This window comes from Aegilops tauschii, chromosome 1 (genome assembly GCF_002575655.3).
Source record: "Aegilops tauschii subsp. strangulata cultivar AL8/78 chromosome 1, Aet v6.0, whole genome shotgun sequence".
NCBI lineage: Eukaryota > Viridiplantae > Streptophyta > Magnoliopsida > Poales > Poaceae > Aegilops > Aegilops tauschii.
In genome coordinates, this window is record NC_053035.3 from 436,431,804 (window position 1) to 436,449,622 (window position 17,819).

Consider the following 17,819-nt stretch of genomic DNA (forward strand, 5'->3'; position numbering starts at 1 on the left):
GCAATGTGACTAATGAGTTAGTTGCGGGATGAAGTATTACGGAACGAGTAAAGAGACTTGCCGGTAACGATATTTAACTAGGTATTGAGATACCGACGATCGAATCTCGGGCAAGTAACATACCGATGACAAAGGGAACAACGTATGCCGTTATGCGATTTGACCGATAAAGATCTTTGTAGAATATCTGGGAGCCAATATGAGCATCCAGGTTCCGCTATTGGTTATTGACTGGAGACATGTCTCGGTCATGTCTACATAGTTCTCGAACCCGTAGGGTCCGCACGCTTAACGTTCGGTGACGATCGGTATTATGAGTTTATGTGTTTTGATGTACCGAAGGTAGTTCGGAGTCCCGGATGAGATCGGGGACATGACGAGGAGTCTCGAAATGGTCGAGACGTCAAGATCGATATATTGGACGACTATATTCGGACATCGGAAAGGTTCCGAGTGGTTCGGATATTTATTGGAGTATCAGAGAGTTACGGGAATTCGCCGGGGAGTGTATGGGCCTTATTGGGCCTTAGTGGAAGAGAGGAGGAGGAAGCCTAGGAGGGGGCGCCCCCCAAGACCAATCCGAATTGGGTGAGGGGGCCGGCCCCCCTTTCCTTCCTCCCTCCCTCCTCTTTCCTACCTCTCCTACTCCTACTTGGAAGGGGGAATCCTACTCCCGGTGGGAGTAGGACTCCCCTAGGGCGCGCCATAGAGAGGGCCGGCCCTCCCCCTCCTCCGCTCCTTTATATACGGGGGGGGGCACCCCATGGACACACAAGTTGATCAGTTGATCTTTTAGCCGTGTGCGGTGCCCCCCTCCACCATAATCTACCTCGGTCATATCGTAGCGGTGCTTAGGCGAAGCCCTGCGTCATTAGCATCATCATCACCGTCATCACGCCGTCGTGCTGACGGAACTCTCCCGCGAAGCTCTGCTGGATCGTGAGTTTATGGGACGTCACCGAGCTGAACGTGTGCAGAACTCGGAGGTGCCGTGTGTTCGGTATTTGGATCGGTCGGATCATGAATACATACGACTACATCAACCACGTTGTCATAACGCTTCCGCTTACGGTCTACGAGGGTACGTAGACGACACTCTCCCATCTCGTTGCTATGCATCACCATGATCTTGTGTGTGCGTAGGAATTTTTTTGAGATTACTACGTTCCCCAACAGTGGCATCCGAGCCAGATTTATGCGTAGATGTTATATGCACGAGTAGAACACAAGTGAGTTGTGGGCGATACAAGTCATACTGCTTACCAGCATGTCATACTTTGGTTCGGCGGTATTGTTGGATGAAGCGGCCCGAACCGACATTACGCGTACGCTTACGCGAGACTGGTTCTACCGACGTGCTTTGCACACAGATGGCTGGCGGGTGTCATTCTCCAACTTTAGTTGAACCAAGTGTGACTACACCCGGTCCTTGTTGAAGGTTAAAACAGCACTAACTTGACGAACTATCATTGTGGTTTTGATGCGTAGGTAAGAACGGTTCTTGCTCAGCCCGTAGCAGCCACGTAAAACTTGCAACAACAAAGTAGAGGACGTCTAACTTGTTTTTGCAGGGCATGTTGTGATGTGATATGGTCAAGGCATGATGCTATATTTTATTGTATGAGATGATCATGTTTTGTAACAGAGTTATCGGCAACTGGCAGGAGCCATATGGTTGTCGCTTTATTGTATGAAATGCGAACGCCCTGTAATTGCTTTACTTTATCATTAAGCGGTAGCGATAGTCGTAGAAGCAATAGTTGGCGAGACAACAATGATGCTACGATGGAGATCAAGTTGTTGCGCCGGTGACGATGGTGATCATGACGGTGCTTTGGAGATGGAGATCAAAGGCACAAGATGATGATGGCCATATCATATCACTTATATTGATTGCATGTGATGTTTATCCTTTATGCATCTTATTCTGCTTTGATTGACGGTAGCATTATAAGATGATCTCTCACTAAAAAAATTCAAGGTACAAGTGTTCTCCCTGAGTATGCACCATTGCCAAAGTTCGTCGTGCCGAGACACCACGTGATGATCGGGTGTGATAAGCTCAACGTTCTTATACAACGGGTGCAAGCCAGTTTTTGCACACGCAGAATACTCGGGTTAAACTTGACGAGCCTAGCATATGCAGATATGGCCTCGGAACACTGAGACCGAAAGGTTGAACATGAATCATATAGTAGATATGATCAACATAGTGATGTTCACCATTGAAAACTACTCCATTTCACGTGATGATCGGTTATGGTTTAGTTGATTTGGATCACGTGATCACTTAGATGATTAGAGGGATGTCTATCTAAGTGGGAGTTCTTAAGTAATATGATTTAATTGAACTTTAATTTATCATGAACTTAGTCCTGATAGTATTAGCATATCTATGTTGTAGATCAATAGCTCGCGTTGCTGCTCCCGTTTATATTTTGATATGTTCCTAGAGAAAACTAAGTTTAAAAATGTTAGTAGCAATGATGCGGACTTGGTCCGTGATCTAAGGATTAACCTCATTACTGCACAGAAGTATTATGTCCTTGATGCACCGCTAGGTGACAAAACTATTGAGGGAGGAGATGCAGACGTTATGAACGTTTGACAAGCTCGATATGATGACTACTTGATAGTTTAGTGCACCATGCTTTACGGCTTAGAACCGGGACTTCAAAAATTGTTTTGAACACCACGGAGCATATAAGATGTTCCAAGAGTTGAAATTGGTATTTCATACTCATGCCCGTGTCGAGAGGTATGAGACCTCTGACAGTAATTTGCCTACAAGATGGAGGAGAATAGCTCAACCAGTGAGCATGTGCACAGATTGTCTGCGGACTACAATTGCTTGAATCAAGTGGGAGTTAATCTTCCAGATAAGATAGTAATTGACAAAGTTCTCTAGTCACTATCACCAAGTTACTAGAACTTCGTGATGAACTATAATATGCAAGGGATGACGAAAGTAATTCCCGAGCTCTTCGCAATGCTGAAATCGGCGAAGGTAGAAATCAAGAAAGAGCATCAAGTGTTGATGGTTAACAAAGACCACTAGTTTCAAGAAAAGGGCAAAAGGATAGAAAGGGAATTTCAATAAGAATGACAAGCAAGTTGTCACTCCCGTGAAGAAACCCAAAGCTAGACTTAAGCCAGAAACTAAGTGATTCTGCTGCAATGGATTAATCACGGGAAGCGGAACTACCCCAAATAATTGGCGGATAAGAAGGATGGCAGAGTGAACAAAAGTATATTTGATATACATGTTATTGATGTGTACTTTACTAGTGTTTATAGCAAGCCCTCGGTATTAGATATCGGTTCAGTTGCTAAGAGTAGTAACTCGAAACGGGAGTTGCATAATGAACATAAACTAGTTAAGGATGAAGTGACGATGTATGTTGGAAGTGGTTCCAAGATCGATATGATCATCATCGCACACTCCATATGCTCTTGGTATAGTGTTGAACCAAAATAAATGTTATTTGGTGTTTGCGTTGAGCATGAATATGATTTGATCATGTTTATTGCAATACAGTTATTCATTTAAGTCAGAGAATAATTGTTGTTCTGTTTACATGAATAAACCTTCAATGGTCATACACCCAGTGTGAATGGTTTATTGAATCTCGATTGAAGTGATAGACATATTCATAATATTGAAGCCAAAAGATGAAAAGTTAATAATGATAGTGCAACTTATTTGTGGCACTGCCGTTTAGGTCATATTGGTGTAAAGCGCATGAAGAGACTCCATACTGATGGGCTTTTGGAATCACTTAATTATGAATCACTTGATGCTTGCGAATCATGCCTCATGGGCAAGATGACTAAGACTCCGTTCTCCGGAACAATGGAGCGAGCGACAAACTTGTTGGAAATAATACATACCGATGTATGCGGTCCAATGAGTGTTGAGGCTCGCGGCGGGTATCGTTATTTTCTGACCTTCACAGATGATTTGAGCAGATATGGGTATATCTACTTAATAAAACACAAGTCTGAAAACATTTGAAAAGTTCAAAAGAATTTCAGAGTGAAGTGGAGAATCATCGTAACAAGAAAATAAAGTTTCTACGATCGGATCGCAGAGACAAATATTTGAGTTATGAGTTTGGCCTTCATTTAAAACAACGTAGAATAGTTTAACAAACTCACGCCACCTGGAACACCACAGTGTAATGGTGTGTCCGAACGTCGTAACCGTACTTTATTAGACATGGTGCGATCTATGATGTCTCTTACCGATTTACCACTATCGTTTTGGGGTTATGCATTAGAGACAGCTGCATTCACGTTAAATAGGGCACCATCTAAATCCGTTGAGACGACACCATATGAACTATGGTTTGGCAAGAAACCTAAGCTGTCGTTTCTTAAAGTTTGGGGTTGCAATGCTTATGTGAAAAAGCTTCAACCTGATAAGCTCGAACCCAAATTGGAGAAATGCATCTTCATAAGATACCCAAAGGAGACAGTTGGGTACACCTTCTATCATAGATCCGAAGGCAAATTCGTTGCTTAGAGTGGATCCTTTCTAGAAAAGGAGTTTTTTTTCTCGAAAGAAGTGAGTGGGAGGAAAGTAGAACTTGATGAGGTAATTGTACCTTCTCCCGAATTGGAAAGTAGTTTATCACAGAAATCAGTTCCAGTGGTGCGTACACCAATCATGAAACTTCAGATCAAGTTACTACAGAACCTCGTAGGTCTTCCAGAGTACGATCCGCACCAGAGTGGTACGGGAATCTTGTTCTCGAAGTCATGTTACTAGACCATGATGAACCTATGAACTATGAGGAAGCGATGATGAGCCCAGATTCCGCGAAATGGCTTGAGGCCATGAAATCTGAGATAGGATCCATGTATGAGAACAAAGTATGGACTTTGATGGATTTGCCCGATGATCGGCAAGCCATAGAAAATAAATGGATCTTCAAGAGGAAGACGGACGCTGAGAGTAGTGTTACTATCTACAAAGCTCGATTTGTCGAAAAAAAGGTTTTTGACAAGTTCAAGGTGTTGACCACGATGAGATTTTCTCACTCGTACCGATGCTTAAAGTCTGTCCGAATCATGTTAGCAATTGCCGCATTTTATGAAATCTGGTAAATGGATAACAAAACTGCAATCCTTAATGGATTTATTAAAGAAGAGTTGTATATGATGCAACCAGAATTTTTTGTCAATCCTAAAGGTGTTAACAAAATATGCATGCTCCAGCGATCCATCTATGGACTGGTGCAAGCATCTCGGAGTTGGAATATACACTTTGATGAGTTGATCAAAGCATATGGTTTTATACAGACTTTCGGAGAAGCCTGTGTTTACAAGAAAGTGAGTGGGAGCACTACAAACTTTCTGATAAGTATATGTGAATGACATATTGTTGATCAGAAATGATGTAGAATTTTTCTAGAAAGCATAAAGGAGTGTTTGAAAGGAGTTTTTCAAAAGGAAGACCTCAGTGAAGTTGCTTACATATTGAGCATCAAGATCTATAGAGATAGATCAAAGACGCTTGATAAGATTTTTCAATGAGTATATACCTTGACAAGATTTTGAAGTAGTTCAAAATGGAACAGTCAAAAAAGTAGTTCTTGCCTGTATTGCAAGATATAAAGTTGAATAAAGACTCAAAACCCAACCACAGCAGAAAATAGAAAGAGAATGAAAAGTCATTCCCTATGCCTCAGTCATAGGTTCTATAAAGTATGCTATGCTGTGTACCAGACCTATTGTGTACCTCACCAAGAGTTTGGCAAGAGGGTACAATAGTGATCTAAGAGTAGATCACTGGACATCGGTCAAAATTATCCTTAGTGGAATAAGGAAATATTTCTCGGTTATGGAGGTGATAAAGAGTTCGTCGTAAAGAGTTACGTCGATGCAAGCTTTGACACCGATATGGATGACTCTAAGTCTCGATCTAGATACATATTGAAAGTGGGAGCTATTAGCTAGAGTAGCTCCGTGCAGAGCATTGTAGACATAGAAATTTGCAAAATACTTACGGTTCTGAATGTAACAGACCCGTTGACTAAAATTATCTCACAAGCAAAACATGATCACACCTTAGTACTCTTTGGGTGTTAATCACGTAGCGATGTGAACTAGATTACTGACTCTAGTAAACCCTTTGGGTGTTGGTCACATGTCGATGTGAACTATGGGTGTTAACCACATAAAGATGTGAACTATTGATGTTAAATCACATGGTGATGTGAACTAGATTATTGACTCTAGTGCAAGTGAGAGACTGAAGGAAATATGCCCTAGAGGCAATAATAAAGTTATTATTTATTTCCTTATTTCATGATAAATGTTTATTATTCATGCTAGAATTGTATTAACCGGAAACTTAGTACATGTGTGAATGTATAGACAAACAAAGTGTCACTAGTATGCCTCTACTTGACTAGCTCGTTGAATCAAAGATGGTTATGTTTCCTAACCATAGACATGAGTTGTCATTTGATTAACGGGATCACATCATTAGAGAATGATGTGATTGACTTGACCCATTCCATTAGCTTAGCATTTGATCGTATAGTATATTGCTATTGTTTTCTTCATGACTTATACATGTTCCTATGACTATGAGATTATGCAACTCCCGAGTACCGGAGGAACACTTTGTGTGCTACCAAACGTCACAACGTAACTGGGTGATTATAAAGGTGCTCTACAGGTGTCTCCGATGGCGCTTGTTGAGTTGGCATAGATCGATATTAGGATTTGTCACTCCGATTGTCGGAGAGGTATCTCTGGGCCCTCTCGGTAATACTCATCACTATAAGCCTTGCAAGCAATGTGACTAATGAGTTAGTTGCGGGATGAAGTATTACGGAACGAGTAAAGAGACTTACCGGTAACGAGATTGAACTAGGTATTGAGATACCGACGATCGAATCTCGGGCAAGTAACATACCGATGACAAAGGGAACAACGTATGTTGTTATGCGGTTTGACCGATAGAGATCTTCGTAGAATATCTGGGAGCCAATATGAGCATCCATGTTCCGCTATTGGTTATTGACCGGAGACATGTCTCGGTCATGTCTACATAGTTCTCGAACCCGTAGGGTCCGCACGCTTAACGTTCGGTGACGATCGGTATTATGAGTTTATGTGTTTTGATGTACCGAAGGTAGTTCGGAGTCCCGGATGAGATCGGGGACATGACGAGGAGTCTCGAAATGGTTGAGACGTAAAGATCGATATATTGGACGACTATATTCGGACATCGAAAAGGTTCCGAATGGTTCGGGTATTTATCGGAGTACCGGAGAGTTACGGGAATTCGCCGGGGAGTGTATGGGCCTTATTGGGCCTTAGTGGAAGAGAGGAGGAGGAAGCCTAGGAGGGGGCGCCCCCCCAAGCCCAATCCGAATTGGTGAGGGGGCCGGCCCCCCTTTCCTTCCTCCCTCCCTCCTCTTTCCTACCTCTCCTACTCCTACTTGGAAGGGGGGGGGATCCTACTCTCGGTGGGAGTAGGACTCCCCTAGGGCGCGCCATAGAGAGGGCCGACCCTTCCCCTCCTCCACTCCTTTATATACGGGGGAGGGGGGCACCCCATGGACACACAAGTTGATCAGTTGATCTTTTAGCCATGTGCGGTGCCCCCCTCCACCATAATCCACCTCGGTCATATTGTAGCGGTGCTTAGGCGAAGCCCTGCGTCGGTAGCATCATCATCACCGTCATCACGCTGTCGTGCTGACAGAACTCTCCCGCGAAGCTCTGCTGGATCGTGAGTTCGTGGGACGTCACCGAGCTGAACGTGTGCAGAACTCGGAGGTGCCATGTGTTCGGTACTTGGATCGGTCGGATCGTGAAGACGTACGACTACATCAACTGCGTTGTCATAACACTTCCGCTTACGGTCTACGAGGGTACATAGACGACACTCTCCCCTCTCGTTGCTATGCATCACCATGATCTTGTGTGTGCGTAGGAATTTTTTTGAAATTACTACGTTCCCCAACAATACTTCCCTCTGGGAGGGGGAAATCAAAGCCACCTTCATCACCAACAACCCTCTCATCGTGGGAGGGCCAATCTTCATCAACATCTTCAACATAACCATCTCATCTCAAAACCCTAGTACATCTCTTGTGTTCAATCTTTGTACCAAATCCTCAGATTGGTACCTGTGGGTGACTAGTAGTGTTGATTACATCCTGTAGTTGATACTAGTTGGTTTATTTGGTGGAAGATTATATGTTCAGATCTATTACGCTATTCAACCCCCCTCCAATCTTGAGCATGAATATGTCTTGTGAGTAATTACTTTTGTTCTTGAGGACATGGGGGAAGTCTTGTCATAAGTAATCATGTGAATTTGTTATTCGTTTGATATTTTAATGATATGTATGTTATGATTCCCTTAGTGGTGTTATGTGAACGTCGACTACATGACACTTCACCATCTTTGGGCCTAAGGGAATGCATTGTGGAGTAATTATTAGATGATGGGTTGCTAGAGTGACAGAAGCTTAAACCCTAGTTTATGCGCTATTCCGTAAGGGGCTGATTTGGATCCATATGTGTAATGCTATGGTTATATTTTATTTTAATCCTTTTTTCGTAGTTACGGATGCTTGCGAGAGGGGTTAATCATAAGTGGGAGGCTTGTTCAAGGAAGGACAACACCCAAGCACCGGTCCACCTACATATCAAATTATCAAAGTAGCGAACGCGAATCAAACTAACATAATGAAAGTGACTAGATGAAATTCCCCTGTGTCTTCAATAATACTTTGCTTATTATAAGAGACCGTTTTAGCCTGTCCTCTGCTACAAAAAGGATTGGGCTACCTTGCTGCACTTTTGTTATCGTTACTATTACTTGCTCGTTACAAATTATCTTGCTATCAAACTACCTGTTACCGACAATTTCAGTGCCTGCAGAAATTACCTTGCTGAAAATTGCTTGTCATTTCCTTCAGCTCCTCGTTGGGTTCGACACTCTTACTTATCGAAAGGACTACGGTTGATCCCCTATACTTGTGGGTCATCAGCGATCCCATCTACTTCTCCTCCCTTGCTTGCTGGATCAAGGAGGAGGAGACGTCATCGAGCCGTAAGTTTGTTGAACATGGAGGTGCCGTCCGTTTGGTACTTCATCGGTTTGGATCGCGATTGGATCGTGACGAGTACGACTACATCAACCGCGTGATATACGCTTCCTCTTAACAGCCTACGAGGTAGACACACTCTCCCCTCTCGTTGCTATGCTTCTCCTAGATAGATCTTGGGTGTTCATCTGATTTTTTTTTTTTGATTTTCATGCTTCGTTCCCCATCACTGCTTCTGATGAAGCACATAATTAAAGATAGGCATGTTGTTTGTCTAGATAACTGGACATCACAGAATATTTAATATGACCGTGATAATCCCAAGAGTTGGAGCTATGTTTAATATGATTAGGATAATCCCAAGAGCTGGAACTAGATAGTTGCCTTTTTTTGGATAGTTAGATAATTTTTTCTTTCTTCCTTTTCCTTCTCCCATTGTAACATCCTGCTTATTTATACTTATGAAAAGCACTATAGTACAATTGTTCTATGGTACAGGGTTTTTAAAAAAGACTCGTTTCATCATGTGCCTGTTGCTGAAGAGGGTCTAACCATTAGAAGAATACGACCTGGTCGTATAAGATTTTTTCCCGCCATCCATCATCCTTGATAACACACGGGCTACGAGAACCGCCTGCAAGAGATAATGATGCTTAATGATATGTATTTGGTATTTTAAATGTTAATATCTTTTTCGACAAACTTAATGAAAGTTTACAAAGATTGAATTTTTGAAAAACCTACATGCTCTATACTATTTTGAAAATCTAAGGGACGGACTACCATTCAGTTGACTGAAAATGAAATTTATGTCAGTTAACTGATCCTAAATTTGTTTCAGTCGATCTGCTTCCTGCTGATATCACCGTGCGTGCATGCATGAGTACCTAGAGCCAGCCGTGGAAGCAAGCAACCTGCGAGCTAGGCCCATCTAACGAGAGTGTTGGCCAGGGCGCAACCCATCTCATCTCAAAATATCCATTTTGTAATGCAACTAGCCAAAAACTACCCTGACTCAAATAGAGCTCATATTCCACACCAGTACACCAGTGTGTAGGCTATAGCTCGGTACCATTTTTGAAAAGTGTGAAAATATCATGAATGAATGCAGAGGATAAAGAAAACTTACAGTAAGCTCAAACCACAAATAATAAATTTTTTGGTACGTACGTCAACTATCAAATCGACATATCCAAAAATCATCTAAGAATTCTCCTACATAATCTAAATATTTGATAATGTCCGCACCTTTTTGTACCCCAACAACCAAATTGATATTTATATACGAGCTAGTCCCACCGGATGATGTGATTTTTATCGTAGTATAACCAAATGCCAAGATAGTCAAGCAGAACATCTTAGAATATCTTTACCCATCGACCAAGATAAAACAAATAATGAAAGAACATTTCAGAAAGGAAACAAAAATATATGAAAACAATTGCACACAATTTACATAGAAATCATGATTTAATATAAAATGCAAGAGTAAGAATATAATAGGGAAATTTTCGCAACAACAAGAATGTTTCTTATGGCATTGGCATTATCCGTAGAGAAGAAAATAAAATAAAGTATTTTTTTAATAATGAGTTCACTAAGGAAGAATGAATTAGTGGCATTACTATTACCCATTAAGAAGAAATTAAATAAAAATTAGTAATATGAACAAACATTGATTTTTTGCAAATAATTTACATAGAAATTACCCTTTCTACAATATGCAAAAACAATCATACAATAGTGGATTTTTCACACACAAAATTAAGTTTCATGAGAAGAATGAATTAGTGGCATTGGTATTACAGTTGATGAAAAAGGAAAAAGAACAAACCTAAAACAAAATCATATTAATGAAGTTTTCTAAGAAATAATGAATTAATGGCTTTGGTATTACCCTTTGAATAAGAAAGAAAATGAAATATAAATTAAAACAAAATCATATTAATGAAGTTTCCTAAGAAAGAATGAATTAGTGGCATTGGTGCTACCAAGGAAAGGAAATGAAAAAAAAATCTAAAACAAACATTGACAAAAATTGCGCACAATTTACATAGAAATTGCACCTTTTCAATATGCAAGAACAGGCATATAATACTAGAATTTTCATCCAATTTTTTTAAGTTCCCTGAGAAGAATGAATTAGTGGCATTGGTATTAACATTAAATGAATAACAAATCAAAACTAAAACAAAATAAAACTAATTAATTGTTTCCAAGAATGAATGAATTAGTGTCTTTGGTATTACCCTTCCAGAACAATGAAAATGAAATATAAACTAAAACAAAACCATAATAATAATTTTTTAAGAGAAGAATGAATTAGGGGCATTGGTATTACCCCTTTAAGAAGAAGAAAAAGGTAAACAAAATAAAATCAAATAATGGAAAAATTTACACATAGTTGATGAAACTACAATTTTGTTTAAGATGCAATAATAAGCATATAATGGCGGGATTTTGAAAAATTAAGTTTTGTAAGAAATAATGAATTTTGTGGCATTGGTATTATCCTTAAAGGGAAAATAAAATAAAAAAACAAAATAAATAAGTTTCCTAGGATATAATGAATTACCAGCATTGCTACACTTTAAGAACAGAGAAAATGGTAAAGATTTGCACATAAATTGTGCTTTTTATAATATATGCCAGAATAAGCATAAAAGTGTAGGATTTCAAAAAACATGTAATAAAAATAAAATTAGTGGCATTGGTATCAACCTTATAGAAGAAAGAAATGAAATAAAAACTAAAACATAACTAAAATAATGAAAATTTTAAAGGTTGAATAAATTAGCGATATTGGTATTATCTTTTAATAAAAACAAAAAACAAAGCAAAAACTTGCACACAATATTGCACACTTTAATGTAAGAAATAAACATGTAACAATGCAATTTTTACACTCTAATATGATTTATTCACATATTATATAGTACTTGCGTGTATACATTTTACACTTAACCCACATCCCAAGAGATACCCAGAAAAAAGACTAAGAATAAGGAGAGCAAAAAGGGCATACAAACAGAAGAAAAATAAGAAGCATGTCGGCCTATAAACAGGCAACAGGAAACAGGAAATGGGCTTCATCTCAATAAGAAATCGACTGATGTTAGTCGAAAATTTCAGCCCAAAAGAAGACAATCGATACATCAAGAACGACGCCTGGTAGCCCACGTGGCGACGTGGCTCCGCAACTTCCCTGGCCCACCACCGCTCCCCATCCCTCTTGATCCTCTCGATGCTCTTATTGCATTGCTTGTCCACTCATCCCCTCCCTTATCATCTCCTACCTCCAGCACATAGCACCTGTAGCGAGCGCCCAAATCATATCGCTGGAGAAATCACCTTTGTTCCCATGTGCTGCCCCTTTTTCATGTAGATCGGGTTGAGATGGGGCTGGCAGTCGACCGCCCCCGAAGCGCACGCCACTGATGCGAGGAGTACTCAGGGGCTGATGCAACCCGGGGAAGCCATGGGCATCCATGTTCTCGTCCTCCCCCGATGAGGCTTCTACAACCTCACGCCGACAAGATGCAAGGCGCATGGGCGGGTGCTACATCCACAGGGCGGAGAGCTACATCCAGCGACGGTGCGGGTGCTACAACCGCTGGCCAGCGAGCTGCGACAGACACGGGGCGGTGCTACAACCTCACAATGGGAAGTTGCAACCGGCACGGGCAGTGCTACAAGCGGTGCCCAGCAAGCTACAAGTGACACAACGACAAGCTTCAACCTGGTGGGTCACCATGTCAGCGATGGAGACCATGCCGGTGGGGTGCTGCAACCATGGTGGTGAGTTTGCTGGAACCGGGTTTTTTTTTCCTTTTTTTGCTACGACCGACCAAAAATTTTGCTACGTTCTGGCGACGAACATCCATGGTTTTGCTTTAACCGGCAATTCTTTTTGCTGGAACCGGCTAAAGTTTTTGCTTCAAATGACTTCATTTTTTTTTCTCAGTTGCTCAGATTTGTTTTTTGCTGGAACATAGTACTGCAAATCTACGACAATGGCGAGCCGGAGGCGGCGATGCTGTGCTTCGATGGGGTGCAGGAGTTGCTGAAACCGGCTTTGGCTGCAAGATGCATCAGGCTTTCATGGAGCCGCATCCGGCAAAGTGGGTGGCGCTGGACAATGACTGTGAGATTGGGATGGGGCCCGTCGACGGGGACGTCGCCGGTGAGGTGGACCTTTTTTCCTCACGCGAGATGTGCTAGTGGCGATGCACGGTGTTGGTTGCCTTTTTCTTTTGTTTCTCTGCGGACGAGAGGTGGACGAGGACAAAGATTAGACTCTAATCAAATGGTTGTTAGCAGGCATATCGAACGGCTGCGGGCAGGCCAGCCCAAATTTAGGCCGGCGTGCGCCAGCGGAGAGTGCTGCCCAAATAAAATCTAAATAAGTCCCGTGTTCTTCAGCGAGACACATGTACCCGTTTCTTCTCGAGATTGTAATCGTGTGCTTGTCTGCCTCCGCAAACAATATGACAATCACAAGTGCCTAGCTGTTTATTGTCCTCTTATCAGAGCAAGTAGTAGTAGTTTAGATGCTTCTAACAACCGCCATGAAGTTTCCCCGAAAGGAAAAAAACTACCCCATGAAATCTTGCCTGATGCATTGAAAAAAAAAACCGTGCCGACATGGAAACCTATTTAAACCGTTCAGTGCACTGTGTAGGAAGGACGAACAGCGAGCTCTGCAAAATGGAGCCCCGTGCTCTCGCTCTCATCTCCGTCCTCTTCCTCTCTCTGCTTCGCACCGCCACGGCCACCACCGCTGGAACCGCAGACGGCACGGAGCGGTGGGGATACGTGGAGGTTCGGCCCAGTAAGTCCGGCGATTCTGTAACAAACTCTAGCTTGTTCGTCTCCGTTTTCTCGCTGCTGACGCTGCTTGGATGTGCTGGGCGTTGCAGAGGCTCACCTGTTCTGGTGGTACTACAAGAGCCCCCAGGCCCAGAGGGTGTCCACGCCCACCAAGCCATGGCCGACCGTCCTCTGGCTGCAGGGTGGCCCGGTACGCTCATCGGCGGGAACTTGCTTGTCCTCAGCTTATGCCGCCGTCGTCGTCGTCATCGTGTTCTTCTTTTTCTCAGGGAGCGTCGGGCGTCGGGCTCGGCAACTTCCTGGAGGTCGGGCCGCTCAACGGCGACCTGAAGCCACGCAGCTCGACATGGCTGCACAAGGCCGACCTCATCTTCGTGGTCAGTCATGGAGACAAGCACATCGTGTTCTATGTTCCTTCTGCAGTATACATTTTTTTTTTGGCTGAATCGAGCTGCTGCCGTGTGACACTGATCGACAGGACAACCCAGTAGGCGTCGGGTACAGCTACGTGGAGGACGACAGCCTGCTGGTGACCACCGACCTGCAGGCGGCGGCGGACATGACCACGCTGCTCAAGGCCCTCGTCAAGGAGCTGACGACCTTGCGGAGCAGCCCGCTGTTCATCGTCGCCGAGTCGTACGGCGGCAAGTACGCCGCCACGCTCGGCGTCTCCGTCGTCCGGGCCGTCCGCGCCGGCGAGCTCAAGCTCACGCTCGGCGGCGTGGCGCTCGGAGACAGCTGGATCTCGCCGGAGGATTTCGCGGTAATTAAAAACCTCCCAACACTTCCACCGCGCAAACTGTTGTGATTGAGATTCTGACACTGATGATGGGCGTGCATGCAGTCTTCGTACGGGACGCTCTTGTTCCAGGTGTCGAGGCTGGATCGCAAAGGCGCAGACCACGCAAACAAGTGCGGCCATGGCTCGTCTCAAGAACTAAGGATAGACTAGACATAATCTTCTGATCAACTCATACCTCCAACCGCCATTGATGAACAGGGACGCACAGGTGGTGAGGCAGCAGGTCGCAGCGGGGCAGTTCAAGCAAGCGCAGGCCACACTCAACCGAATGCTCAACTGGGTCGTCGTCAACAGCGGCCACGTGGTAACATGAAACGAGTCATCAGTATTCCGTTGTCCATAATTCGCTCCTCCGGTTTTCTGACAGCTTAACGGCCCTGTTACATGCATAAATGCAGGATGTGTATAACTTCCTACTGGACACCGGGATGGACCCGGTCGTCGCGGTAAGCTCATCGCCGGCGCCGGAGTACTCCAGGTACCTGGAGAGCAAGTCCGTAGGGGACTCGATTCAGGAGGCCATGAATGGAGCCATCAAGCAAAAGCTCAAGATCGTCCCCAAAGACGTAGTGTAAGTGGGTCTCATTCGAACAGATTCCCATTTTGAATCTTTGACAAACAAAAACTGCCGGCTGAAATAAGACTCATGATATATCATCATTAGCTGTTTTTAAAACTATCTGCAGATGGCAGGCGCAATCCTACAGCGTCTATTATGCGCTGATCAACGATTTCATGAAGCCGAGGATTCACGAGGTTGGTTGGGATATCATCATATTGCATGACAAAACTATTTTTTGTTCTCTTTTTTTTTTCAGAAATTACAGTTTTTATAAATTAGTTTGTCACATCTCCTGCAGGTTGATGAGCTCCTGTCGTATGGTGTCAATGTGACCGTGTACAATGGGCAGGTGAGTCATTATAATTTCTAGTACTCTACTAAGACAAATCTAATATGCACTATATATATTTTGACACGATCAGATGCCATTTTGCAATGCATTTAGTCATATTATAAAAACATTAACCCGTGGTAGGTGCGAAATATTCTGACTTTGTCAGAGTATTACAAGGTGAGTCATTCTATTTTCACACAGGTGTTTACTACAAACAGTATATTATTTGTGGTAACTTGGTAACAGAAATGAGTTCTGGATTCACTTGCAACAAGGCACAGAAGGAAGAGAAGCTTCAGCTGCACGTGGTTTGTCGCTTCGGTTCAACACTCTAACGTCAGTGAGCTGCCTTTGCTTCGTCCGTTTCTTCAGGCTCTGTTTGGCATCTAGCCCAGCCATGGATCTTGCCATCTTCTTGGGGCCACGGACAAGCCTTCACATTTGTCTGCTTTCCAGAAAGATAATTTTCTTTTCCCCCCTCTTTGGGGTGTCCAGTACGTTAGATAGAACATGCAGGTCGGGATTGATGGCTGAAAACTAGGTAGATAAACATTTGTGATTTGACCAGCGCAAACACTACATTGTCATCATGTGCAGATGAAAATGTACCCAAACTATGACACCAAGCATTGTATTCAGTGAAATATCCTTGCAACAAGTTACTAAAGTCTGTGAAACTTCTCTTTTGACTGAAGCTCGATGTGATCTGCTCGACCGTCGGCGCAGAAGCATGGGTTCAGAAGCTCAAGTAAGAGTACCCAGTTTTCAGCTGTCGCTTTTTAACCTTGCTTTGGGTAATGGGATTAAGGAAAAATACCCCTGAACTTCTCAACTGATCGCCTGTTTCAGATGGGATGGACTGAAGAACTTCTTGGCCCTGCCAAGACAGCCTCTCTACTGTGGCTCGGCTGGAGCCACCAAGGGCTTTGTTAGATCCTACAAAAACCTTCATTTCTACTGGATCCTTGGAGCAGGGCACTTTGTAAGCAACTCACTCTTTTGATTCAGCACTTTTGCTGCAAATTATCCTGAAGAGAATAGCAGACATCACAGAGATTTTGCTAGCGTTTCATTTTTCATCTAAGGCGCCGATTCGACGACGACTTGCAGGTGCCTGTTGATCAGCCATGCGTTGCGCTTGACATGATCGGCAACATCACACAGTCTCCGGCTCTTTCTCGTTCATAGAAGTGGAGGTTCGGAGGAGCACAGAGGGGTGGAGAAAAAGGGAGCCAGCTACACGCAGTTTGCTTCGCTCAGCTCGTGTTGGTCGGGGTGGTGGGGACGTGGAGAGCAACCTGGATTTAACCCGTGGATGTGGCATTGTGGCTCCCCTGTTTCTAATAAGAATGCACTTTCAGCTTCTTCGTTTTGTTGTTGCATTTTCGTATTTTCTTAAAGAGTGCGATCTTATCAACATTTGTTTATGTACTTTTTTTGCAAGTCTTTTTCTTTTCTGAAAAGGAGGCTGAAACCTCAACCAATTCTTATTGATTAATGATTATTAAATAAAGGGTGACCATCGTTGAACCATTACAAGATATGAAATAACACCTATGATTAAGTCCTTGAGTAGAAAGCTTTGTGCGCTGCAGATTCAAACCACCAGTGAACCAGCTTGCGAACCAACTGCCGACGTGGACAGGAGCTTTGCTCCCGAAGAGTGGGAGATTGTTGCTGATCAAGTCAGTCTTAGGGCATGACCAATGCATAGCCCTAGGGTGATGCCCCGCAGGCCATGTAGAATCAGATATCAGGAAAAGTAGATTCGGATGGTGTAGGGGGATCCTCGGCGGGAGGCGGGTGCTTGGGGAGAAAAAATATGGTCTGTTGCATAAATTAAAGCTGAAAAAGTTAAAGTGCAGAGTAGGGATGCATGAGTAGTGAGAGTCTACTTTCTATTCTTTGATGAGGCCCATTAGTAGTAGCTTGTGTTGAAGAGAAAAAATCAATATAGATGCCTCAAACTACCTTTTGTCATGGGGCATCTGTAACCATATGTCACCATTGTACATATGTCCTTATATGCCATCCGAACCATGCAATGCTGGCATTGGATCCACCCCCAAGACAATAACCATGAACAAAATATGCAGATGCTTCTTGTGGTGTGCCAAAGCCGAGGCTAGAGGAGGAAATTGCACCATGTCCTACGAATCGGCTTGTACACCGGAGTGGACGGGTAGACTTGGGGGTACCAAACTTGAGATGGCT

General features: G+C 43.3%; 1 protein-coding gene across 1 annotated transcript; it reads left to right on the top strand.

Annotated features, from left to right (window-relative positions):
- The first annotated feature begins 13,647 nt into the window (after positions 1-13,647).
- Positions 13,648-17,118, top strand: LOC109767021 (serine carboxypeptidase-like 51). The gene is made up of 12 exons (XM_020325775.4): positions 13,648-13,908; positions 13,997-14,097; positions 14,177-14,284; positions 14,386-14,670; positions 14,752-14,819; positions 14,908-15,013; positions 15,108-15,280; positions 15,396-15,465; positions 15,570-15,620; positions 16,301-16,353; positions 16,455-16,587; positions 16,716-17,118. Exons 1-12 carry the CDS (start codon positions 13,722-13,724, stop codon positions 16,791-16,793), a joined length of 1,413 nt encoding a protein of 470 aa, XP_020181364.3. The 5' UTR covers positions 13,648-13,721; the 3' UTR covers positions 16,794-17,118.
- The last annotated feature ends 701 nt before the right edge of the window (positions 17,119-17,819 follow it).